Here is a 27,928-nt window from a genome sequence, read left to right as displayed (position 1 = left end):
AAGCGTGGACGTTGAAAAAGTCAGACTGGAAAGCTCTCGGTGTTTTTGAGCGTAAAGTGCTGCGGACAATACTCGGTGGGAAACTCGAAAATGGTGTGTGGCGCAGACGCATGAATCAAGTGTACAAAGATGTGAATATTATCTAGCGTGTAAAATACAGCAGACTTCAGTGGGCTGCTCACTTAGTGCGAATGTCGGAAGAAATAATTGTGAAAATAATGTTCAGCAGGGAATCAGGTAGAGGTCGGCGGCTTCGGAGAAGACCACGAATACGCTGGCTGTACGCAGTGGAAGAGGACCTGGTGACCCTAAACGTTCGGGGCAACTAAAGAAATTTTGCCCAAGACCGACGAAGATGGAGCTCTACAATACGCCCGGCAATGCTGATGTGGAATGCAAACGTGGACAGCAAAAGTTTGTCCTAAAAAGGACCAAATATCTGAAATACGCTTTGAACTATAATCGGAGATAAAGGTGTAATAAAAGAACGTGAGGAAAAAGAATAACAATACCAAAAATGTTAATCCTCAAATCGTTTCCATGGAGTTCGTTCGGCTGTTTTAGCAGAAAACAAAAAGTTTGATCAAATCTATGCATCAATTTAGTATTTTATGTCTGCAAAAAAAAAGAAAATCTGAAACATAGACCAACTTTTCTGAAAAGTTTCGTACTTTAACTTAGGTATAATAGGGCAAACAATACATTTGAAAAGTAAAGGCTTACACGTTACGTGTTTCATGATATTGCAGCAATGTTCTTAGCATAAATTGTGCATAAGGGACTTAGACTATGAAGGATACTAGTTTGTATGTGTTAAACTTAGGACACATTGAAAGGTATTCAAACCTCCAGGACCAGCTCATTTGATAAGAGACAGTGAAAACTGGAAAGTGTTCTGCGATTGTTACACTCGAATTTACCATAATACTTTGTTCGCACAAAATCCTAATTCTAGCTTGGTCTTTTAAATAGTCAAGTATTCGTATTCACTGTTTCATAATACCTTGAGTTTACCTTCACAGGACCTCCACAGAGAGGTATTGCTGTTGATGAGATGTATTTGTTCGTAGTGGTTGCCTAGTCCCAGCGGAAGCGGAATGCATTCTCATTGTCCTTACAGCTGTGGAATGCTTCCCCACGATCGGGTGAGAATATTGCGATTCAGCTTCTTACCAATGGTTTGCACGTGGAAGCCAATCTGTTGGAGTTTTTCGTGTGACAGGATTTTACGTCCATCGAAGATGTAGGCCGGCTTCATCATCGATTGGTAAATTCGCTCATAGTTGAGATTCTGAAAGCAAATGTATTTCTGTACGTGAAAGAAAGGTAACAAAGACGAGAATAAATCAATAGGTTGGTGGTTTGTTTCGCTGAATCGATTTCAAGCATACCCTTTATTCCAAGAAAATATTTAGTAGTGATTGCCCTCTGAGAAAGCAATTGAACTTTGCAGTTAAACACACACATGGTTGGTAGAAAGTTCCATTTCCTAAAGCCAAATTTCAAGTGAAGCCAACCCAGCTAAGCAAAACTCACTCAACCATTGGTGTTGAAAATAGCAATACTTACAATGAACTCGTCCCATTCGGTACACACTACGATAGCATGCGTACCACGAACTGCATCGTATGGATCAGAGAAGATTTGAACTACCTTTTTCACGTGCTCGGGACTGTCTGTTATCTTGGGATGCGTCAGATCGGCAATGATTTGTTCTGGTTCTACTTTTGGGTCGTAGATATTTAGCTGCGCACCTTCGTCGAGAAGTGTTTTACAAACTGTGATGGCAGGAGTTTCCCGAGTGTCGCCGGTATTTTTCTTAAATGCGAATCCCAAAATTGAAATCCGCTTGTCGGTGACGGTGTTAAACAGGCATTCGATAATTTTCTGTGAGAATCGGGTTTTCTGATACTCATTCATATCAATCACTTGCTGCCAATATGCCGCAACTTCCGGAAGATTCAAACCCTCACATATGTATACTAAGTTGAGAATGTCCTTCTGGAAACAACTGCCACCGAATCCTACGGATGCCTGTAGAAATTTGGGTCCAATTCTCGAATCCAAGCCAACAGCTCGTGCAACTTCAGAGACATCTGCTCCTGTGGCTTCACAAACGGCCGATAGCGAGTTTATGGAGGATATCCTTTGTGCTAGGAATGCATTAGCAGCAAGCTTGGACAATTCAGAACTCCACGTGTTAGTGGTAAGAATGTTTTTCTTCGGAATCCAGTGCTCATAAACCCAGCACAGCTTCTCGATCGCAGCCTTGCCCTCCGGAGTTTCTTCCCCTCCAATCAGTACTCTATCGGGTTTTAGCAAATCTTCGATGGCAGTTCCTTCGGCTAGGAATTCAGGATTTGATAAAATATCATATTTGACTCCTGTGGAAACAAATCAAATTTATGTTTCAATTTCTGTGAATTTCTCAAATTAAGCAGATACTAACCCGGTTTGTGGTTGGCTTTCAATATGTGCATAATGCTTTCCGCTGCTCGTACCGGCACAGTGCTCTTTTCGACGACAATTTTGCTGTTCTGCGACAGTTCAGCGATCATTCGAGCGCATCCCTCGACGAATTTGAGATCAGCCGCGCGACCCTTTCCATTTCCGTAAGTTTTGGTGGGAGTGTTGACTGAGATGAAGATGAGCTCTGCTTCCTGAATGGCCGTTTCAATGTCGGTGGAGAAGAAAAGATTGCGATTCCTGCACTCTTTGACGACCTCGTCTAGACCCGGCTGGAAAATAAAAAGGTAATATGGATTATTAACAAAGTAAAGCACTAAACATTTACGTAAATCAATTTACGATAACTGTCAGAAAACAAAATTTGTAACTTTCACATTATACACATTAATTATGATTTATTGTAGTTGCGGCTAATCAGCCGACTGGAAGTTTTAACAACTATTGAAAATCTATACATTACATTTACTTTGCAATAGAATTAAGTGGACAAATTCAAATGTAATTTGCAAAAAAAAATTTATAGATCTTCTCGGTGAGAATGGAAATCACGACTTCCAATTAACTAGACATGGAGCGTTATCGCTAAGCCACGAGAGGACCCATGAATGCAGAATTTAACCTGAATCCAATTACAACTTAATAATCCTGGGGTTCTCTTAACTTCTTTCGGAAGAATTAGATACCCAGCCAAATACAACGCTTCTATTGTATATTGCCAGACCTGCCCAACCTTAATGAACCGCGGGCCAAATCTCAGCAACAAAATTTGGTGGCGAGCTACTAACAAATCAATTCTTATAACATCGAACAAAAATCATCTTGAAGATTTTGTGAGAACTGTGCTAATGAATATGTAATCTAGCCCGGGTTTTTCGAGAAACTTGTACTGAATTTTATCAAAACACTTCTCAAAATTCTGTCAAATGAAATTGTAGATTTCATTATGTAAGCATCTTGCCCAATATTTGTTTTATAATCCTGTACAGAATTTTTGAAACTGCTTTCTAGTACTTCCCGTAAACTCTGCTTAGAATTCTATTAGCATTGTATGAATATACTGTCCATGATTATGTTACATATTCAGTGTTTATTCTATCCAGTATACTGTTAAATATTCTGTTAGGATCCTACCCAACACTCATGAGAATCCTGCTAAATGGGTTTATTTTACGAGTGACGTGAGGTGACAATTTTCGACTCGAGTGAAGTGACTCGCCGTGCAAATCAAATGGATGGTTATTTTCTATGACTGGCGTGAGGTGAGAATTGTCGGTGTCGTATAGCGAGGTGACAATTCTCGACTCGAGTGAAGTGACTCGCCGTGTAAATCAAATGGAGGTTCACTTCACTCGAGTCGAGAACGCTAAACGACATCGACTATCCTCACCTCACGCCACTCGTAGAATAAACCCAGAAGTTTACATATAATTAATATCAATGATTTTGTGAAAATCATGCGCAATTTGACCTACAACTTTTGTCAAGTTTGATGGAAATTCAGTATGCTCTAACTTCAACTTGGTAGAACTATCAATAAGCCAGATATGAGACAAATCTTCAAATTCTTCGTGGGCCGCACAAAATGAAGTCACGAGCCAGATGCTCGCCTCCCTTCCAACTTTTGTATGAAAAGACTTTCGTCTACCTTTCTAATTCTATTATAGTGGACAAAGTGAAATCTAATACCTACGCGACTTAATAGAAAATTTGGAATCCGGAATTTCTGCAGGTCTCCTGAAAAACTTTTATCTATGGATTCCTGTAAAGATTTCTTTGGGAGTTCATTCAGATATACTTTCCGAAACTTGAGCTCTTCTAGAACAAATTTCTTAAGATATTCCATCAAAATTTTTGCCTTTGAAAAATCAATAAATTTTTTTATAAGCTTTCCCGCACAAATATGATAACATCAGCTAAACTGCTTTTATTTGTAACTTCATGAGTTTGTCCAGAAATTTAACCAAAGTAGAGAAAATGATGCTTCTAAGATTTCGCAAATGATATCTTCCTGTATTTCTACTACATTATACCAGATTTTTCTATAGGAGTTATTTCAAACCTTTCTAAATTCATATTTTATGTGAAGATTTTTTCCAAAAACACTTTCGAAAATGCATCCAAATCTTAGATGAGATATCCTCCAAACAATATCCCTGATGAAATTCTGCCATGAATTCCTCCTCCAATATTTTGTCTGAAGAATTTCTTTTGAAATTTTTAATGGTGCATTTCAGGGTTTAACCGAAAGTTCGTCTAGAGATACCTTTTGAGAAAAGTTATAAGAGTTCATTCAGGTTTTCTTTTCTGAGTTCTTTTAGAATTAACTCCAGCAACTACTACGCTTGAGAGTTTGAAGTTAAGGTTCGAGGTTTGGCTTCGATGCATCTCTACCTCAAGTGTACGAATTCTAGACTTCGTTGACATCAGACGGATAGAAGCAAAGAGACGCACTTCCGAATTTACTGTTCAAAATCGCACTCGAGGGTGCTATTAGGATAACTGGCGAGTAGAGAAACGCACTATCATTACACCTTTATACATGCTCCTTGGCTTTGCGGACGATACCTCATTGAAATCACTCATATGTCAGTGGAGGAGGCTTTCGTGCCTCTGAAATAGAAGATAGCGAAGATCAACCTGATTAATTCTATCGAAACGAAGTACATGGTTGCAGGTAGATATAGAGGTAGGACTAGTAGTGTTGATGCTGAGGTAGTTTTTGAATTTGTGTATCTTGGAAAACTTGTGACACGTGACAATGACGATTCCCGTGAAGGAAACAGACGTGCTGCGGCTGCGAATTGAGCTTTTTACGGATTACGCAACAGGTATAGACCCCACAACATGATACTTCCGGTAGGAGCATGACGTGGCCGTTTAAAGTGGCAGACTGGAAAACCTTCGATGTTTTCGTGGTTAAAAAGCTACGGACAATACTCGATGGGACACAAGAAAATGGTGTGGCGCAGATGCACTAATCACGAGATATCATATCAAGTGCATAAAAAAGCGAATATTGGTAGGTTGCAAAATGTAAGTCGGGCACTCGACACTGAAGAACTCTGTAAGTCGCAGACGAAATAGGCCCATCTGTCAAGATAAGCTACATATTAGAGTTTAAAGGCATTTGCTCGCCTTACTAGTGATTTTCAGTATTTTCTTTTTTCTTTTACAAAAGTGATGTGAAGTGTTTTTCTTAAACATACTCTAACAATTCCACCATAAATATAAAAAAAATGTAGTGTAAAATACGGCACACTTCAGTGGACTAGTGACTTAGTGCGAATCTCGGAAAAAAAGAATTGCGAAAATGATATTTAGCAGGAAAATAGGTAGAGGTCGGCGACGCAGTGGAAAACGGAATGGAAACCCGAAGCGTTTGAGCCAACTGGACAACTATTATCCAAGACTGATATAAATAGAGCTCTCCAATAGCGTGATGCTACGTTGTAGCCAACAAGGTATCAAGGTAAGGTAGGTAACTACTTCAGTATTCTAGACATAATTTCAATTCCTCTGAAGTCTTATTGAAAAAAACTCCAAAACATGTTTACAAACTCCTTCAAACTGCTTACATAAATTTCCTCAGAAGCTTTTCTTAGGAATATTTGAGCATACTTCCAGAAATTTCATTAACAATTAATTCAGACTTTCCAAAATGTTTTTTTTAAGGTTTTTTTAAGGGCTTCTCAGAAATTTACCCAGGAGTTTTTGTAGAATACCTTCAACAACAAGTTAATATTGCATCTTTAAAGGAATTCCTGGTTGAATTCATTGTTGGGATACTTAAAATATATTACTATCTTTAAGGAATTATTTATTGTTGTTATTAGTGAGATTCCTAAACAAAAACGTCATAATGAAATTTTTAATCTATGTCGAAAGAATATTTGTCAAAAGAAATGAAAGGATTTACGGAGAGCAATTTCCTCGTGTTCTATTCTATTCTATTCTATTCTATTCTATTCTATTCTAGTGCTAGCACAGCCAATAATGAAAAGCATCCTGGAAATATCAGCGTTTCTGCTGGTATTTTCTTGTCAGTATTAATATTTGCAGCATATCATCAGTGATATGACACAAATATTAAAATGGCCAGGCCCACTGTGCAAACTAATGGAGTTGAAGATAATTCAAAAATTAACGGCAATCAGATTATTCACTCATGAATAACATGAATGACGGATTTTTTTGAATTTGGTGGCAGAAGAAACGGGGACAACCGTACCAACCGTTTCATTGTTGGGAAATGGGAATTTTGTGTAGGAAGTTGTTGGGAGTAGCCAAGCTAAGAAGGTTAACACACTCCAATGGGCCCGTGTCTTGTCTCTTGGGATGGGATACAGGTATTTCTTCCTTGTATCCGGGCTCTTAAGCCTAGGCTTAAGCGCCTTTACTCGCTCTCTGAAACGAAATAATAAGAAAAGGAGAAAAATATGGAAAGATATACAAGTTTTTGTTTATTCCAACCTTTGAATAGTTTAGAGAAAATAAAAGGCAATATATCGACGAGCAATTTCCTCGTGTTATGTAAGAAATCATTAAGGAATTTCAAGATGATTTAATCGGAAGTGTTCCTTGAACTTCTATAGGAAAGCTTCATTAAAAACTCTACAAGGGTTACGTGTGAAATTTTCCAGATAAATTCTGTTAGGTATTTCTGAAGAAATATGTGAGGAAAACTTTAAAAGTAATTCGAAATATTTCCTTAAAAAAACATGAAAAATTGCTACAGTAATTCTCGAAAAAAAACGTCAAGATTAACATTGAAAGAATATCTAATGGAAACAATTCTACCATGCGCTACCACCCTTTTTCTAAACATTGAAAATGTTTTCAGGATAGTTGAAACAAGCTTCTATTACAAAAGTCTAATAATCAACTCCCTTTCCCTTACAAAAATGGTTACTGTGTAATTGTATTAGATTGATTAGATCTTTGACCTTATTCGGATGTAATCAAGTAAGCAATCTAAATGGATAGCAGAAACAAAAAAAAAGAGTGTGTGGATTGCTGTACTCAGTTGACAGTGAATTTAATACGACTAACATAAGGTGACCAGAGCGTCCAGACCAGACGCAATTTTCGACATGATATTACTGCGTCAAATCTTATTGTTTGACTAAATTGAGCAATTAGATCATGATTTAGACCTAAAATGTTTGTAGAATACACATCCAACACGAATAATGTTTAATTGGGAACGAGATCTGCTAGTGTCCCGGGACTGCGAGATCTGCTAGTGTCGTTTCGCGGGACTTATATGGTCGCTTTAGACTAACGTTAAGTTGCAGTAGGCTGTTGTGTGAAAACAACACAATATTAGAGTCACCGAAGCGTTAAGTTTTAGAAATAATTAGATGACCTTCATAAACGATACCGTGTGACTCAGTTCACATTTCCAATACGACATGACGACTGTACTATGTTATCATGCACAGTAAAGTTTCACAAAAAATAACTACTTTTGCGTCTTTGCTACACAGCTAAAAATATGTTGTAAAATTAAGTTTATTTTCATGCACATATTTGGAGCATCAAAATAAACCTAAATTTAAACGACGAATCCATTATTTTTCAATTGAATTCACTTCAAATTTACACGATCATGTAAAATGCAACCATTTTTGGTTGAAAATGGAATGCATATTCATTCAAATTTACATGATGCTGTAACAACACACGAATTTGATTTATTTTTACAGTAGACTTCAGTTTACATCACATTGAAAATTAAATATTTTTTTCTGTGTAGCAAATGAAATTTACATTATCCCATCTTCTTTTTCTTGGTATTAACGTCTTCAATGGGACAGAGCCTGCTTTTCAGCTTAGTGTTCTTATGAGCAATTCCACAGTTATTAACTGAGAGCTTTCTTTGCCAAATTCGCCATTTTCGCATTCGTATATCATGTGACAGGTACGACTATACACTATGCTCAGAGAAGTCAAGGAAATTGCCATTACGAAAAGATTCTGGACCGACCGGTAATCGAACCTAGACATCTTCAGCATGGCTTTGCTTTGTACCGCGGACCACGGCATAAAAAATTAACAAGGCAGGCTCTTCACTGATGTAAACATCAAGTTTGGTTGAAAACATGTGACGTCACTCCTATCGTACCATATACCATCCGGACCACTAGATCAATTTTTTCGAAAATTTGTTCGAGGTGGATAGGAATGACGTCGTCAAGTAGCTGTCAGTTTTCGGAATATATCACCTTCTTAAATATAGTACACCGTGCCGCGGACTTTAAACACTCGGCTAAGGAAGGCCCTACATTATATTATGTGTAACGTAAATTTCTCATGATCTCTGTAAATAGACGTAGACCCGTGGTCACCAACGAACGTATCGTACACTTCGTACATTTTTTTTCACCAGGAGGCTATACTACCCCTAAAATTGTCATGAATAGCACACCGGTCTATGTGAAGAACTATCTACGATCACAAATACAGGCGGTTGAAAAATGAGCCTTAGAATCACTGGTGTAGACCCTGTTTGCACAGAAAAAAAACCGTTCTCGCAGACGTGAACTCGTCAACAAGCAAAAATACACCGTGAACTAGATCATGTTTATGTGAACGCGTTGCCTAGTTCCGCGAACGTTCATGTAAGTTCACGGTGTATTTTTGACAATTCACGTTTTCCAGAACTCTTTTTTGAGCGTGTGCCCGATAGGCTGGTGGTTAATTGCCCATTCCAGGCACGACCGAAACAAAGCGAGAAATCCAAAATCTGGAACAGTGAAATGATATCATGCTACGGTGCCAAAGTTAATAGTATTGAAGAGTGAAACCAACCTTCGTTTGTCTGAATTTCGAATTTGTAAAAACACACTTTATAGTTATTCGGATATTTTTTGTAAAATTCAGCTGTAGGGTAAATGCACTGGTATTCGCCATAGTAGGGGGATTAGGGGCATAATGAACATACGGGGCGAAATGGACACCCTCTCAATATCTGATAATACGCATATTTCATCAAAAGTTCATTCACTGCATGAAATCTGTAATGCATTTGAAATGTTTGACGGTATACAAGTTTATTTTTTGCTTCAATTGTTCTTCAAAATTTGATTTAAAATTTTTCTCAGTTTCAAATTGGCATATAAGCAAGACCGTGGAAGAATCTAACTTTTGAGCAAAGTAACGAACCCAAAAAGGTTCTTTTTAGCTATTATGATTGAGGGAGAGCCCTTTTGCATATCGGAATGATTGACAGTCATTGAATATATTGGAATAATTAAATTTCATGCAGGTGTTCATTTCGCCCCGATACCTTTTTACCAGCCTTGTTTTCGACCCAATTTTCTATCTCGCTTTTCTGACATATGATATGATTTTTATCACTATGAATGAATGTGGCACGTCGTACTAACATCAAACTTGAAAACTAGCCTGGGGTAAATTAAAAACATTGCCATTTAGTGGTCTTAAAACGAACATTTGCTTAACGTGTCCATTATGCCCCTAATTCCCCTACCATTATTTGTCACCCCAGATTATACACCGTTTTACGATGCAAATAGACAAATTCGTTTAGTGTTTATTGAATGGCTTTAAAATTATGTGCCGATATTCTAAAAAAACTCAAATTTCCTGGAATCATAATAGAAAAAATCATTTTCCTTAAAATTTCAGATCATTTGCTTATGTACAGTCAACTCTCCCCCGCTCGATATTCCGTATCTCGATATCGACACAGAAATCCATAGTAAAAGATGATTTTTTTTTCAATTTCTTTATTAGTATCATTTTAAACACTACATTCATTATTTCTTATATCTAGGTGTTCTGTGTTATTAGGCAACACTATCATCCTTATTTGGTAAAACAAATCTAAGATTTTATTAACATTTTGTTAACAACATATTACATTTCATTTGCCGTAGCAGTTCAGATTTTTTACAGGTGAGTTGATTTCACCTGCTTATAAGAGAAAAAAAAATACGTTTTCAATATACTTAACCTAACTTAACCTAAACATATAACGTTAATTAATCGTGGCAATAGAAGATTGGAACGATTTTTTCCTGAAATTATTGATTATTTTATTTGACATTTGTTCCAATGTTTCAACATTGGATATTCTATGTAACTCATTGGTACTATACCAGGGAGGAAGCCTCAGAATCATTTTCAATTTTTTTTTTTTTTTGAATTCTCTGCAGAGCTTTCTTCCTGGTATTACAACAGCTTGTCCATATTGGTACAGCATACAACATGTGATTTTGTGATTTTTGAAAGTTAAATTCTTATCTAGCATGAGCCCTAGATACTTAACTTCATCTGACCAATTTATTGGAACCCCTCTCAGCGTGACAACATGTCTACTTGAAGGTTTCAAATAAAGAGCTTTCGGTTTATGTGGGAATATTATTAGTTGAGTTTTGGAAGCATTAGGAGAAATCTTCCATTTTTGCAAGTATGAAGAAAAAATATCCAAACTTTTTTGCAATCGATTACAGATGACACGCAGGCTTCGTCCTTTGGCGGAGAGGCCTGTGTCATCCACAAACAAGGATTTTTGACATCCCTGAGGTAACTCAGGTAAGTCAGATGTGAAAATATTGTATAATATTGGTCCCAAAATGCTGCCTTGAGGAACACCAGCTTTTACAGGAAGTCTTTCAGATCTGGAGTTCTGATAATTAACCTGAAGTGTACGATTTGACAGATAACTTTGAATTGGAAAATTAAAGTTATTCAATTTTACGATCAAACCTTCATGCCTAACACTGTCGAATGCTTTTTCTATGTCTAGAAGAGCAAGACCAGTAGAATAGCCTTCAGATTTGTTGGAACGGATCAAATTTGTTACACGTAAGAGTTGATGAGTGGTCGAATGTCCATGGCGGAATCCGAACTGTTCATTGGCAAAAATTGAATTTTCGTTGATGTGGGCCATCATTCTGTTCAAAATAACCTTTTCAAAAAGTTTACTGATGGAGGAAAGCAAACTGATTGGACGATAGCTAGAAGCTTCTGCAGGATTTTTGTCTGGTTTTAAAATTGAAACAACCTTAGCATTTTTCCATTTGTCAGGAAAATATGCTAATTGAAAACATTTGTTGAATATATCAACTAAAAATGATAAGCTACTTTCTGGATGTTTCTTGATGAGGATGTAGAAAATTCCATCATCGACAGCTTTCATATTTTTGATTTTTTTAACACTTCAGTCGTCGCGCTGTTGTATTTTGTACAACACTGTTGAAAAAACCTCGCGTTCCGTGCACAACAGTAGCGTGGTGGTTCTGACGGTGGCAAATCGCGTGACAACTGGAAGGTTAATAATAGTTCTCATTTCTTCCAAATCAGTCTCCCAGGCATTTTCGAAAACGTTCTTTTGATTGAGAATATTTTCGATGTCCTGAGTAACTTGATTTTCAATTGGACTAGTAAGGCCTAAATTGTGCGCACTTTCAAACTACATAGCAAGTTTTCGAGCTTTTTCGCAATTAGTTAGTAATAATTTGTTTTCCTCTTTCAATGCCGGTATTGGCTTCTGAGGTTTTTTCAAGATTTTAGATAATTTCCAAAAGGGCTTAGAGACAGGGTCCAATTGAGAAATTTTATTTTCAAAATTTTTGTTTCTTAAATCTGCAAAACGTTTCTTGATTTCTTTCTGCAAATCCTGCCATATAATTTTCATAGCAGGATAACGAGTGCGTTGAAATTGCCTTCTCCTCACGTTCTCCTCAGGATCAAGAGTTTAAGATCATCGTCTATAATCACGGATTGAAATTTTTCTTCACATTTTGGAATTGCAATGCTTCTGGCATCAACAATGGAATTAGTTAAAGTTTCAAGAGCATTGTCAATATCAAGTTTAGTTTCTAAAGAAATGTTAACATCATGATTAGAGTCAACATACGTTTCATATATATTCCAGTCGGCTCGTAAATAATTGAAAGTGGAGCTGATAGGATTTAGAATCGCTTCTTGGGATATTTTAAATGTAACAGGGACATGATCAGAATCAAAATCAGCATGAATAACTAATTGGCTACAAAGATGACTAGAGTCGGTTAAGACCAAGTCAATCGTAGATGGATTTCTAGAAGAGGAAAAACATGTAGGGCTATCAGGGTATTGAATTGAGAAATATCCTGAAGAGCATTCATCAAATAAAATTCTGCCGTTGGAATTACTTTGAGAATTATTCCATGACCGATGTTTGGCATTAAAATCACCAATGACAAAAAAATTTGACTTATTGCGAGTCAATTTTCGCAAGTCAGTTTGGAGCAAATTAACTTGCTGTCCAGAGCATTGAAAAGGCAAATAGGCAGCTATGAAAGTATATTTACCAAGCTGTGTTTCAGCAGAAACACACCTAAAGTTTCAAAAACTTTAGTTTCAAATGACGAAAACAGTTGATGTTTTTGGGGTCTCGAACGGTGTTAAAGTTTTGCGAATGAAGATAGAAAAACCCTTGCCGTCATACGTTGCCGTGGACGGGCACCGCAGCTATATTAGCTTCCCGAAAGCCGATACGAATCAACAGCAACGCACACCATCAGGCACAACACCAAAATCGAATTCTCAAGTACCATCTACATCTGGCAAAGAGAACACAATCAAAAACAATAACTGCGACGCTCCATCGGTTCATTCTGCCGATGACTCAAGTGAGACTGACGATGACGACGGGGACGAGAGCAACAACGACGACGACGGTAACAGCAACAGCGGCGATATGCATGCGAGTGAAACAATCGAATCGACCGGGAAGAGACGGTTGTCAACCGAGACAAATAGTGACACAAGAGAAGACAATGTACCGAAGCGATCGTGTATCCAGGGTAGCCAGAAAGTTGACACTGAATGGAAAGTGTATCAAACTCGATCAAGGAAGAAGTGATAGCGATAGCGATGTATCTCATAATGTTATATTTTTGAACTTTCAGACACGAATACACCAAACGGTGTAAAGTGTCTCTAATAAAAAAAAAGTTGATGTTTTATACGCCTATGAATGATGATTGCAACTCCCCCACATGCCCCATCAAGTCGATCATTACGATAAACAAAAATGTTAGGATCTTTTTTTAGTTTGGATACAGGTTTTAAATAAGTTTCGGTAATAACTGCTATATGCACGTTATTAGCTGTAAGAAAATTGAACAGCTCGTCCTCTTTACCATTCAAAGAACGAGCATTCCAATTTAAAATATTTAAATTATTATTTAGATCCATTAAAAAAACGTAATCCAATAACACTTGATTAGTAAATTTGATTTAGTAAACTTGACACTGTGATTAGTAAATTTTACACCTACTTGGACTGCTTCAGTCATAGTGGTGGCTTTGAACATTGCATCAATCATAAGATTCAATTGTTCAGTTAGAAAATTAAAATCAGAGGCAGACATATCACTTGAAGTGGGTACATCTGATGATTTCCCATTGGAATTTTCGGTAGACGAAGAAGCGAAGTAGGAATTACCTGTGGCGGTAAGGTTTTTTCGATTTGTTTAAAAACAAGTAGAATGGGTACTCATAGTACGAAAAGGGGAGGAGCTCAAATTACCTGCTACGATATCAGCAAACGACTTTCCGTGGGTAGACATATTCGAAATTGAAAGATTTGAACGGCTACCCGACGGATTAAAATTAGTTTGTGAATGAGCATGATTATGATCTTCCTGGTGGGTATGATTCCTAATCAAGCGATCGTTAACTGAAAAATGAGCATTGTTCGATACTCTACCAGGCAAATTCCTGAAACGACCGTTATCGTAACGGATATTATCCTTCATCTGCCTGGCACGAGCCTCAACGACTCTCTTGCGTGAAGGACATTCCCAAAAGTTAGCTTTATGAGGGCCCTTGCAATTGGCGCATTCAAACTTTCTGGTATCTTCTTTCACAGGACAGACGTCCTTAGCGTGAGAAGAACCTCTCGCAAATCAAACCTGACAGGCTGTCTTGGTAGTGTCATTCTCAAAACACACCCAAGCCGTTCCCATAGGGGACGTTAGCCACAAGGAAGTTTCAAGTAATACTGTTTCATATGGTATGCCCTCTTCAGCATCTAATCCAATTTCTCTCGCCGTTCCCTTACGGCTTTCTTCTCCATGCTCCCTCTTACTTCGAGCAAAATAGACCGATATGCCGATAAACAAATTCAAATTAAAATTATCACGGTCGATACCTTTGTATGTAAAAAAAGAATTTTACTCAAAGAAAAAGAAAATCAATTTGTATTGAAAAAAAAACATAGTGACAAAATAAAGTGCCCACTTCCTTGTTGACCCCAGAAGAGAAGATTTAAGAAAAATAAAAAGCAATTTAATAGTTAATGTGTTCTCCTTTGGCCTTTAGGACTTGCTGGAGGCGCTTCACCAGGTTTTGTAGGTGTTGTAGTTCTAGTTCTTCCCAGGCGCGCTCCAAGGCTTCAAAATAATTATTTTTGTTGGTAACACCAGTTTTGTCAACCCTGGCATCGAGAATCGCCTACAAATTTTCGATGGGGTTGAGGTCTGGGCTTTGTGGAGGCCATTCCAGCGGTTTAATCCGACAAGACCGGAAGAAAGACTTGGTCTTCTTGGCAGTATGCTTCGGGTCGTTGTTCTTCGTTGAATTTCTTTTCAAGGCCCGTCTGCATCAGCGAAACCTCCAGATTTTCCCGCAAGATGTTGATGTAGGAATCTGCCGTCATTATTCCATCGATTTTCACGAGGCTCCCTACTCCACTCCATAAAAAAACACCCCCAGACCATCACATTTCATCACATCACACCTCCATGCGTCACCGTTCCTTGTATGTAGCGCTCCTGAAGCTCTAGCTGTTTAACCGAAAGCGGCGGGCTCGTGTGTGGTGCAGAGCGCCACATCCAAGGAACGGTGAAGCATGGAGGAGGAAATGTGATGGTCTGGGGGTGTTTTTCATGGAGTGGAGTAGGAAACCTCGTGAAAATCGACGGAATAATGACGGCAGATTCCAACATCAACATCTTGCGGGAAAATCTGGAGGTTTCGCTGATCCAGACGGGCCTTTACTGTGTTATGATTTTTACATATCGGACCAAGAGCAATGTTTCATCCGAACCGAAATCGAACGTTTGTACTTTGTTCGTTGACTTGGTATGAGACATGAGTGCACATTCAAGTGCAATAACTTTTGTGTCTCGTAATGTTGTTTATATTTTCAGCTTTGAAGACAAAACTTTTGAACAACCGATAGTAGATCATTGTGTATGCAAACGCACGAGCGCAGTTCGTTTGTTTATTAGCTGCAACGTATCATATCAACGTACATTCGGGCGGTCCAAAATACAAAACAAAGTTTGAAAATCCAATCTTCCACATCTTTCTTACTATTCTTAAGATAAAAATAGTGTTTCCTAAAACATTCAGCATTTCCTGTGGTGATTTGAAAACAATGTAGGCTTATAAGAAATCACAATGAAAAAATTTTGAAATGTGGTTCGAACACGTTAGTACTGAAATTTAGGAGCAAATTTATCATCTCATAGTGAAACTCATTCGTCAAACCATAATAAGGGAGTAGCTCAAAAGAACAATTCAATCCGACGGGTGGGATGAGAGATATTCATGAATTTGTTTGCTATTTTTCAACTTCATATGGGATTATACAAACTTCTGCAAAAATTTCAAACAGTAAAAAAGATTTGTTTCTTCAGGAACTTCTTTTATTATGGTTCGCCGAATGAGTTTTCGCTATAAGATGATAAATTAGTTTTATATTTCAGTATTGACAACATATTTCAAAATTTCTTCATTCTCCATATAAACCTATGTTGTACTTTAGGCCCCTTACACACTTAAACAGACTTCAGGAGTTCGGTAAACTAAATCACGGAAACCGATATGTAATTCATACTGAAGTGTTGGTAAATGGCCAGCTTTTGACAGTGCGTCATCATCTGGCCCAATCGAAGCGTTAAAACAAAACTTTTGATCTGTTGAGTATGAATTTTAATTTTATCTAGCATTCTAGCAATACATTTATTTTGAAGATTTAGTGTGGGTGTTGGTTTTATACGGTAAGGTAAATAAAGTGAAATGTTAAGGTCATATTGCGTATACTATTTGAAATCATTTACAGCTCATGTTCACGCCCGCCTGCAGCCTACCCGCTGCTTCTTAGCAGCACTGGCTGCACCAAGATTCCACGTTACAGCTTCATTTTTTCTCGATAAAAACATCTTTCCGGGAAAAAAATCACTGGTCTGAAGTTACAGATTTTCGGTAAACGATTATCGAATGTTAAGTAATTTTTTTACAGATACCGGTAATTTTTTTTACATGTACCAATACCAAATCACGGACCTTTCGGTAACCTTTTCATTTACCGAACCGGTTACCGATCGTTCAGCTGTTGAGATCTCGGTAAATCTATTACCGACTTCGGTGATTTGTTCTAAGTGTGTAAATCATGTAAATGTTAAAAATTTCACAGAACACTAATTTTATCGTAATAATGGTAAGAAAGATATGGGAGATTGCAGTTTTTATCCTTTTAAAAATTTGAACCGCCCTAATACATAGCAGTTATGTTGTATTCATTACAGAAGTGAGTATCCACGATTAAACTGATTTCGTATTGGGCGATAAATAAGCCAAAATAAGCAGCCCAAACAGTGACTCGTTACTTTGTTGGCCTACAAATCCTTGACCTTGACCGTGGATACCATAATTACCGCTTGAAAGGTCGATTCAACTTTATTTCCGATGCTTTGTTTCTATTCATACGATGTTCATAGCGACTGTCGTGGGTATGAGTGCTGGTAGTATAGCGTTTACTCAACGAGCAGTGATGGAATAGAAGTTGCAATGACCCCATCCGATGGCTGGCTGTTTGTCGTTTGGTGGTACGTGGACTCAAACTATGATGTAAGTTATATCATCATCTTCATCGGCATTCAGTTTAGAGCCTTGAGCTTGAAGCACGATGTAAGGCAACTTTTGTCGGATGTTCATGGTATTTCGATTGCTATCCATTAAAAATTATAATGTAGTTGATTTTTCAAGGCGAATTTTCCAATTAGCTAAACTTCTCCATATTTCGCGAAATAAATTCATGAAAGGTTCAAAAGATTACATTATATTATCTTCAATAAATATGTAAGTCACACACAACTATGCACACAAGAACTGAACAATAAAGACTAGAAAATTGTTTCAAAAACGTGAAGAAAAATTGAATGTGAAGTATTTATTTCCAGATAGTTTTTGCGTGTTCAGAATATAAAAACGAAATACCGTTTTGTCTCAAATTCCGAACATGAGTCATATTCCAAACAGTGGAGATTTCAAATGTAAGAATTGATGTATTCTCAACTATTAAACGTATAGGACTTGAATCATAGAAGAATTGATCATCCTGTGAAGAAATTTGAGTAGTTTCATTGAAAAATAGCTAAAAAATGTGGACTGTTCGGAATAAGTCATTTTCAGAATTTGAGCCAAAACGGTATATTTCTATGCTTACAAGTGGGGCATAAAATAGCACTTTATGCCGCTCTAGAAATTTAAATTTTTACGCTGAAGAGGGGCATGGTTATGGAATATCGATGAGTTGCATATTTAAGGAATGCCTAAGAACTTGCCTACTTATCAGAAGTTTCATTGATGACTCGCAAAAACTGGTCCAGGATAAGTCAACAAGCAATGTTGAAGTTTCACAGAGAATAATTTACAAGTAAGTATATGTATAGCATTCCATATGAGGTGAATTGGAGTGTAAATATTGAGATTTTTTGTGATTTGAAATAGCAATTCATACCACTGAGACTCAATCTTTTGACATGTTCAAGGGGCTGTCCACAAATTACTTAACGCTCGAATGGGAAAAGTAGGCTCAAGCACTACGGCAAATACAAAATTTTATTTGTGTTTATATGAAACGCATTTGTTTCAAGCTTCCAATTCTAGCGTTACTTAATAAATGATTGCTACCTAATATATCAGCAACACATAAAATTAACGGTAAAATTATATAATTATTGCTGTTATAAATCTCTTTTCTGCAAATATGACCAAGATTTTCCCAGGTAAGATTGGTAGCTGGATAACAGTTTATTCAGCTAAAAAGAAGCTGTATAAACTGCATTTTTACCAAATAAGCTGTTATTCAGCTATCATTGTTACTTGGGTTACTCTAGTTCAGATTCGATCAATGCACAGTGGTTTTCCACTTTTGGCTACGCCCTACAATGTTTAGGCAAACTTAAGCAAGAACATTCTTCTCTAATCGTTTTTAGATTAAGGTTTTTAATCATTTAGGTATACCTATTTGGGGTCAAAACATAAAATAAACACAATTTTTTTTTGAAATTGTTGTACGTGTTCTTAACTATTTGATATTGTAGATTCGTGTTTGATTTTGTTTTTCAACTAAAAACACGGTTGTAAATTGAGTTTTTACCAGTTATTTGGCAAACTGGACGTATTTGCGCCATAAGAAATACACGGACTGTGGGTGAGATTTTTAGCCGTTCAACAATAGGTGAATTACCCTACAAAACAATCCCTACAAATATTCATCTTCACTGGATTTTAACATCTTTTCTCAGACATTCACACTGTGTGATCAACCCACACAAGTCTGCCGGGTAGAATTTAGTAAAGCTATTCTTCACAACATATATTCAGAGACTGTTTCCATTTTAGACATGTTACGATTTTTATTATGAATTTCGTCAAGTTACCGGAAATATGTGTATCGAGCTTCCGGAAATCTCATCATCAATTTTTTTCTAGTTGATGTCCTGATCCTGGAATTGATGTTCCAGAACACTTTGCTCGAAATGGTATGGCTGCCTTCAAGCACTTATCAGTGCACGCCTGACAATGTAGGTACATAACAAATTGAGGTAAATTGATCCAGGGATTTATTTCTGGCTAATACAGGGTGGCATAGAACTTTACCCTGGATCGAGCTAGGGTTGACCACAAGCACTTAAAAATGCACTCATGACAATATGGGTATAAAACTTCTCGTAGCTATCAATGGAACCAATTTCTGGTCTATAAAAAATACCACATATATTAAAAGAGTTTCCCGGGGTTAATTATTAGTCACAGGTATCGAGTCTGTTCGAGGCATTTTTTTTCTGTGGGGGATGGGGGTAGCCGTTTGGCATAATGGACGGTAGTTTTTTTAAGAAGCCATATAATTCTCATTATGTTCATTGTGCGCCGGGGCCTTCCTTAGACGAATGGTTAGAGTCCGTGGCTACATGCTGAAAGTGTCTGGGTTCGATTCCCGGTCGGTCCAGGATCTTTTCATAAAAGAAATTTCCTTGACTTCCCTGGGCATAGAGCCACACGATATACTAAAGCGAAAATGGCAACTTAGGCAAAAAAGCTCTCTGTTAAAAACTGTGGATGTGCTCATAAGAACACTAAGCTGAGAAGCCGGCTTTGTCCTAGTGGAGGTTAATGCCAAGGAGAAGAAGTCCATTGTGCGAGAACAACTATATTTGTAAAGGAAACCCACGCATGCTACTTGGTAACACTTTTTGTATGAATATTTTATGAATTTTGTATGATCCGTATCATTACGATGGCACCCACCTACCCCCTTTAGCGTTATGAAATTTGTGAATGGGCCCTTACTATGAAATGATGTACAATAAAAACCGATCCGAACAAGTCATTTTTTCGATTATTGGCCACCTGATCGCTCATAGTGGCATAGCAACCACAGGTGTTTTGTTTCGCAGTGAAAAATTTTCTGCTTTGCCAGCAAACTCTACTGATCAATTGAATGGAACTTCTTTTATATGATTTTGTAGAATTAATATGGGTGATTGGTAATAGCAATGATATTTGGGTTAACGTTACATAAGCATAAATATTTTTATGAAATAATTATTGACATGAGGCTCCTCCTCTGAGACGAAACCTTAGCTATAATAATGTTGCAGAGTCGTGGAGACAGTGGAGAATTTTCAAGCACGATCATCACATTTCAGCGCAGATTTAAAAGTACTCGTGGAAATTCACATGATGACAATCAATTTCAATAGAAATTTATGAGATTCATAACAGTTCGGCTAGCAGCGTCAATCGTTTAGGGGTATTGTCTTATGGATGGTGGGTTTGATTTCAGACCCTGTCGAAACTTTTCATCAATCGAAAATTTCTTGATTTGTCTTCTGAATGTTGCGTGTATGTATTGAGTATGAGGCACTTGGACATTTGCACCACATGATTCACTTGCCCTACTGTGGTGGGGTAAGTGGATCACCAATAAAAAAGTAATCTTTTCGAAAAACAAATGTGATGTAATTATGCATAGTAAGAATGCTATAACTCTCAGTGGTAGCGAAAACGAAACAAAAAAATCTTCCACTCTGGCGGCACGAACAACAAAACCGCATGCTCGGGCTTTACGAAGCGCAATCAATTCTACTTTGGATACACCTAGGATTTCAACACTAGGAGGAATTCCTTTATTGATTCTTCTAGAAATATCTTTATAGATATTTTTGCTGGGAACTTCGTCTATAGTATTCTATTAAAACAGCAACGAAGGGCACCGATCTTTCAGCAGGGCATTAATAGAACATTGTTGTTTGCACTGCCACATGCTATAAAGCTAAAATTTTATTATTATTTACACTAAGTCCTTCAAATACATTACATATCGTTTCTTACAACTTCGGTGTTTTTGTATCGGAACAGGGAAGTTGGTTCCATTGCACCCGTGCTGTTTCTTGTATGTTAACTTCTGTTCTCAAACAGCACGAAATACAAAGCAAAACCACCGAAGAGTATGACATTCACATACTTGTTCTCATATATAGAAACTCCGGCACATTGCTAGGGGTTCGCATAAACGTTCTCACAAAACAGTATTCTTTACTATCACTCCAAACAATAATCCAAAACTTCAAACCTTTCTGCTGAAGGACAGTGCTAAGAGACAGTAACCCGCTTGGTATTTTTCTATTATTTTTCAAACTTTCCAGATAATAAAACCCATGTACCTAGGTTTTCTTCAAAATTTTCAGAGTTTCCTGCAGTAATTTCTCTAAAAAACTCTTCTCAATTACATTGCAGCACAAGTTTTTATCTAATCTAAATTATCTAATAATTTATCCTTTCTCTAATCCTAACAGAGAAACTAAAAAGTATATTGGAGTACCTTGTACCTTTCAATTCCACGCTAAATGCTTATCTTTGACAGATACGTGTATTTCGACTATCACTTGCAGTCTTCTTCAGTGTCAGTTATTTGTATGAATGGATACGAGTAATTGACACTGAAGAAGACTGCAAGTGGTAGTCGAAATACGAGTATCTGTCAAAGATAAGCATTTAGGGCAGAACTGAAAGGTACAAGGTACTCCAATCTACAAGTTTATATGTCAAGTACAAAAATACTGCTTTTTTATTTAATTTGGGATCGCAGATTCCATTATCGCCTTGAAAAATGTCACGTCTGGTTTTTGAGATATTGGTTGTTGAAAACGCATTAATTATCGATATCAGTAAATTTGCATGCAAGTTTACCAGCTTGTATACTCTATTGTGTGCTTAATTTACTACAGAAATAAGTATTTAGGTACTGATATATACCAATCAACAAGATTTGTAATACTTTTGTAACTAAAAAGGCTGATGATTTGGAAAAGTATTGTATCTGACCCAGTGTTTGGATTTCGATCAGAATAAGCCGATCGAACCATATTCGGAGAGTGTTACAGTTCGCGAACCATAGCAGTTCGTGGCACATCGCATTCGGAGAGCCTTATGAATGTAAATATTCACTCTCTCGTTTGGTACGTGGCACGAGAGCGTTCGAGAGCAGCAACTCTCACAGACTGCAACAGTATCGAGTCGTTCGGGTGATTTATGTTTTGCATAACATTGGTAATAACTTACATATTTATTGATAATGCAGCCTTTAACAACCTAATTATAATCTATTGGATCATTGAACATCTCTTTGGTTGCAAACATAGTGCAGAAAATGTAAAATATTCGCCTCTGTTTCATGATCAGAATGAGAGTGGGTCAGCGAATGTTACAAGTGTTGACACACAGTGATCGGCGCCAAACAGTGAGTGGTGTGTGTCTGTCTTGATTATGTTCTGGCTCGTTATCTTCCGCGAACGGTAAATGTCATGGGTGTTGCATGAATGTAGGCGAATAAGTGGGATGAAATTATGGCTCGTGTGTCAACGATCGTTAAATTTTCCAAAGCCTGATCTGACCATATAAAAAAAATGACGGATTATTTATGGAGGCGGCAAGCATGTTCAAAAATTTGAATGAATCAAAATATAATCGGCCAATTTTCATCATACTACGTGTCATACATTAGTCCAAGTCCTTTTTTGCATGTTCGGTAGATTGAATTACCAATAAATTAAATAAATTTAGATATCAATAAAACAATATTTTTTACAACATTGACGACCTGTAGCAAAAATTGGGACTTGCTGGTGCATTTCTGAGATCGACATCATATTGATATTTGAAACACGCGAAAAAGTTAGTCTTATTTCGCTGTGTTATTTTTCTGTACACAGAAAATTTGTTATAAATCGCTGCTACTATTTGTATGAAATGTACGGATTTTGAGCCTGTGCGGATTTCGGTCCCCCACTGTACTAGATTATGATTCCATACTCATTAGATCAATCCAATGGTCAACTTACTGTTTTAATAGCAACAAAACTATTGATAAATCATCAATTTACTATCGAAAAACAACTAAAACAATTAAACCGTTTTCGATAAATTTATCCCATTTGCAATATTGTTTGTTCAAGCACTTTTTATTAAAACACTTTTCTCGTAAAGAAATAGTCGAATAAAGTCGTGCAAAGAAAGAATTAATGATTACTACAAACATTACTTACGCCACTGACGTTTTTGAGTGGCCTATGCTAACAAATTGTATGAATAAAGCTTTGGAAGCATCTTGACGACATTTCAGTATAAAACAGTATGTGAAACATTACGGGTATATACATTCACAGTACATATCTGCCTAACAGAAATTCAAAATGATCGTTGAATTTTTTTTATTAGTATCATTACAAAAATACATTTATTTCTTAATTCTAGGTGTTCTGTATTAGAAAACAGGGGATTTTTTGTTATTATCGGACAATTTGGGCCGGACCTTCTCCGATTTGTATGAAATTTTCACCAGAGGTAGAGCTCATGGATACATGACCAAAAGTGAAATTCAAAAAAATATAGTGGCCTTTTTTCCCGGAAAACTCTAGATGAATTTTCACGATGTTCCTATATACCTCAAACTTTAAAAATTCATATCTCTTGAACGTCGTAGAAGAAAAGTCTTTTAGTGAAATTGAAAGGAAATTTCTCAGCAATCCATTAAAAATATAAAACGAAAAACATTTACCGGAAAATTTTTCACCATGGAGAAAATTTTCGAAAAAGTAGGGGAAAAACTATCGTCTGTATCATGAAAAAATTTCAAAAAAAAATATGTTTTGTTTCATCAATTCATACTCTAACTTTCGTCCATAGACGCCAAAGTGGTATCTTTTACCATTTAGGCGACAGAACTAAAAAAACCGATGATCACTCGCACGCTTCTCATAGGAAAATGTGTTCTATTGTGAGCCTCATAACCGTTTGCTAACGGATGCAGTAATTTACACGCATTGTTAGTGTAACGCGGTAAACCATCCTTCCCTTTCCAGTCATAAGAAGCTTTTCGACAATCGGAGCACTTTCCATTGATCTGTTGGGTGTTATGTATGTCCTTTATTGGTTACCTTTACTATTGAGACTAACAGTCTTTAACTGAAAACGATGCTAACAATAAATAATATTGGTAATGGTATAGGTAATAGGTACTGAACCTCAGTATTAAGTAGTTGCCAAGCAGAAAGGATGTTTTAAAGTGCTATTTGTAATTTACTTGTTTTTTTTTTATTTTGGTTAATTTATCAAATGAATCAAAAGCACGCGCATATATTTTCGGTTTTGTGTCTGTTTGATATAGATTCTGATTGTTGCTTGGAAGAATCCAGTATAGTATTTGCATGTATATAATATCAGTCAGGGATGCTATCTATTGTTCTATTGATGGCTGCTGTGGAATATTACACTGTCAGTCAGCATGCAGCCTCTACAGTTGGCGCCAACCCAACAGCGCGTTAAACTTTATTGAGGAGCGAACGCGCGTAATGCATAATTATTGTATATTTTGTCTGACCGTATTGTGCGCCTGTATAAGGCGCACCCATTTAACTTGTAAGAATGTAGTTTCTCTTGTTTCCCCACTAAGTAGGCATGCTGCCTCTCAGTGGTAATACATTAGTTAAAGTGAAAGTCGGTCGTTTGATTTGTCGTACGTTGAATCGTAAAAGACACAACGTAAGAAAGACGTCCTGGCCGAAACAACATATTTAGAATATATTGAGAAGTTGTCAAAGAAAGTGGATCTTGAGATTTGATCCTTCAAACGTTAGTATAATGATTGATTGTTACAAGAACTTCCTGTGCGGCTCCCGTAGAGGCTGTAAGCTTTAATACTAGATAACGTTGTTGATAAAGGGCACACAAAACACCCAACAGACCAATGGAGAGTGCTCCAATTGACAAACTGTTTCTTCTGGCTGGGAAGGGAACGATGGTTTACTGCGTTACACTTACAATGAGTGTAAATTGCTGCCGCCATTAACGCACGGTTATGAGGCCCACAATGGAACACATTTTCCTATGGGAAGCGTGCGGGTGGTCATCGGTTTTTTAGTTCTGTCGCCTAAACGGTAAAATATACCACTTTGGCGTCTATGGACGAAAGTTAGAGTATGGATTGATGAAACAAAACATATTTTTTTGAAAATTTTTCATGATACAGACGATAATTTTTCCCCTATTTTTTCGATTTCGGTATAAAAATTTCCGGTAAATGTTTTTCTGTTTTATATTTTTAATGAATTACTGAGGAAATTTTCTTTCGATTTCACTAAGAGACTTTTCTTCTACGATGCATAGTTCAGGAGATATGAATTTTTAAAGTTTGAGGTATATAGGAAAATCGTGAAAATTCATCTAGAGTTTTCCGGGAAAAAAGGCAACTATAATTTTTTTGAATTTCACTTTTGGTCATGTATCCACGAGCTCTATCTCTGGTGAAAATTTCATACAAATCGGAGAAGCTTCGGCCCAAACCTGTCCGATAATTTAAAAAAAATGCCCAACACTATCATCGCAGTTTGGTAAAACGAAATAAGGCATCTATTAATATTATGTTAACAACACTGCCGTAGCAGTTCAGAAGTTTTACAGGTGAGCTGACTTCACCTGTTTAAAAGAGAAAAAAAAAACGCTTCGTTCCGAAGTTTGACCCTGACATTCTTCATTCATAAGACCAATTAGTACAAAATAAAATCAGAAACATGGTTTCCGATTTTGGCACGAAACTCTCTGTAGCTCCTTATAGTAGAAGTTTGAGTCCAATGAACTCAAAGTTCTAACATGGAAATTTTATTTGAATATAACGATGTTCGCTTGTGTCAACACGACAATTTATATCGAACATTATCTCGTTTACTTGATCTGGAACAAATTTCCAATTTTTACATATACACTGCTCACACTATTATGGGTCTCCTAATCACGATGATTGAACACTGTGTTCTACAAAAGCAAGTTCAAATGTAAATTATCCATAATAGTGGGTGGTACACGTTTTTTTTTCCAATTCCGCTAAAAACAAGACTGCTATAAATTTAATAAGCCAAAATATAAGATATACTAAATTCTCATAACTACCATTGGCTTCTGAGTATGACCGTGTTGATAAGAAACATGTGTTCAACTCATGTGATAGCTGTTGTTGCCCCCCGACTGTAATAACAGTAATTTCCCTTGCACACTGCATTCTTTCCAGGAAGAGCGTCGCTCAAGACTGGTTAAATGGATATGCAACCCAAAAGATGAAAAACAAAAGATTAAATTTCGCTCTGACATCCCAACACAGCTTCAAGTTGATTCCAGGAAGATCAGTGTTATGATACGTGGCTGAATTGCTCACCCGGTATCGTAGTGGCGTCGAAAAGGCTGATGTTATCAGCACGACGGCAATGCGAAAACCACACATTACTCATCATCAGGTTTGCGACGGCCCTAATTACAAATCAAACATTGCATGCCATATGAATTGGGTACTTACCTCGTAGATTGGCAGCTTTTCGGAATTCCATTGTGCAATCCGTTCGGCACTGCGATCCACAACGGTAATCTTGATATCTGGACACTTTAGGGCCATCACACTGCACGTGGGGCCACCCACGTATCCGGCACCGATGCAGCATATCTTCGAAATGACCATTTCTCTGCGCGCGACAGCCAACGATTATGATGAAGTTTTGAATAGGAGAGACCTGTTTCCACGCACGATCGTCACCGGGTTGACGACTTGTGATAAAAATATATACAGCTTGTTCTAGCCGACACAGAATACGTTTCTACATATGCAGATAAAAAATAGAAACTAAGTTCCAGAACGACACACTTTATGAACACTAGTCACACTGAGATACTTTTTTTTGAATGGAACTATCGCTGAGAGTACACTTCCCACTTAATCCGTTTCCGGTTTTTGATTCAGCTCACCCACTTCATGAGCAAATGATGGCACCGAAAACGCGTTCCAATAGATGATCTCCGATCCGCTGTAGCTTCAATTTGGTTGAGCTAGAGAAGCAACGAGATACGTCTGCTGAACTTAAATCCAAACTCGCGACTGATCACGGCGGCGGCGGGCGTCTGCAATTGACTCTCTGGAAGACATAGTAGAGTGGTGTGGAAGAGAAAAAAAAAATAGAGGAAAAGACTTTAAAAGTTTGCCTCAAGTGTTATTTGATTTTTTGTGTTGGGGTTTGCTTTCGTCATCGCCGCCAGCGACAGCCTCTTGAATAACATATGTATTTTTTCGTATCGGTTGAACGATAACTAAGGATTGCAGAAGGTTTGACTAGGTCAAAAATTCAATCATATGGCGTATGGGTGTGTCACATTGTAACTGACGGTTCGGACTCGTTTCATAGTGGTTTTTCTGTTATACTGCGGAACATCTTTTATCTCAACCACCATAATGCCACTATTTTATTATCTTAGGGTTACTGAATCCACTGCTGTTTTCAAATATATTGAAAATGCCTTACTAAATATGAAACATGTTGGAATCCAAACAAGGCTGGCTTGTGCCCCTACTCACGTTTTCAAACGCAACAATCTGCAGAAATAACGAATGTACGTAGTCGATCTTCTTTTAAACTTTCTGCTAGTCCACAAAGCTTAAATAGTAATTACACAGTCGTTTGATACTTATATCGCGAGATTTGTACCTTCATTGTTTTGGTACATTAGCCTACAAGGTGTATCACCTTAACGATTTCAGTCAACGTGCATGCAAGTTTGCGAGCTTGTATGGCAACTTATTTGCCTAATTTACCAAAGAATTAATAATGAA

The 27,928-nt window shown here is 37.2% G+C and overlaps 1 protein-coding gene across 1 annotated transcript in view; it reads right to left on the bottom strand.

Moving 5' to 3' along the window:
- Positions 1 to 583: 583 nt before the first annotated feature.
- LOC5574566 (UDP-glucose 6-dehydrogenase) overlaps positions 584 to 27,928 on the bottom strand; it is a 50,836-nt gene continuing 23,491 nt past the window's right edge. Inside the window, exons 2-5 of the mRNA XM_001661468.2 lie at positions 26,627 to 27,236; positions 2,450 to 2,738; positions 1,570 to 2,384; positions 584 to 1,291 (exon numbers count right to left, since the gene is read on the bottom strand). Coding sequence (XP_001661518.1) covers positions 1,115 to 1,291; positions 1,570 to 2,384; positions 2,450 to 2,738; positions 26,627 to 26,785 — 1,440 coding nt within the window. The 5' untranslated portion in view covers positions 26,786 to 27,236 and the 3' untranslated portion in view covers positions 584 to 1,114. The remainder of the gene's footprint in view (positions 1,292 to 1,569; positions 2,385 to 2,449; positions 2,739 to 26,626; positions 27,237 to 27,928) is intronic.

This window comes from Aedes aegypti, chromosome 2, assembly GCF_002204515.2.
Source record: "Aedes aegypti strain LVP_AGWG chromosome 2, AaegL5.0 Primary Assembly, whole genome shotgun sequence".
Taxonomy (NCBI): Eukaryota; Metazoa; Arthropoda; class Insecta; order Diptera; family Culicidae; genus Aedes; species Aedes aegypti.
The sequence above is the reverse complement of the archived record's forward strand: the minus strand, read 5'-3'. Positions and strand labels throughout refer to the sequence as shown.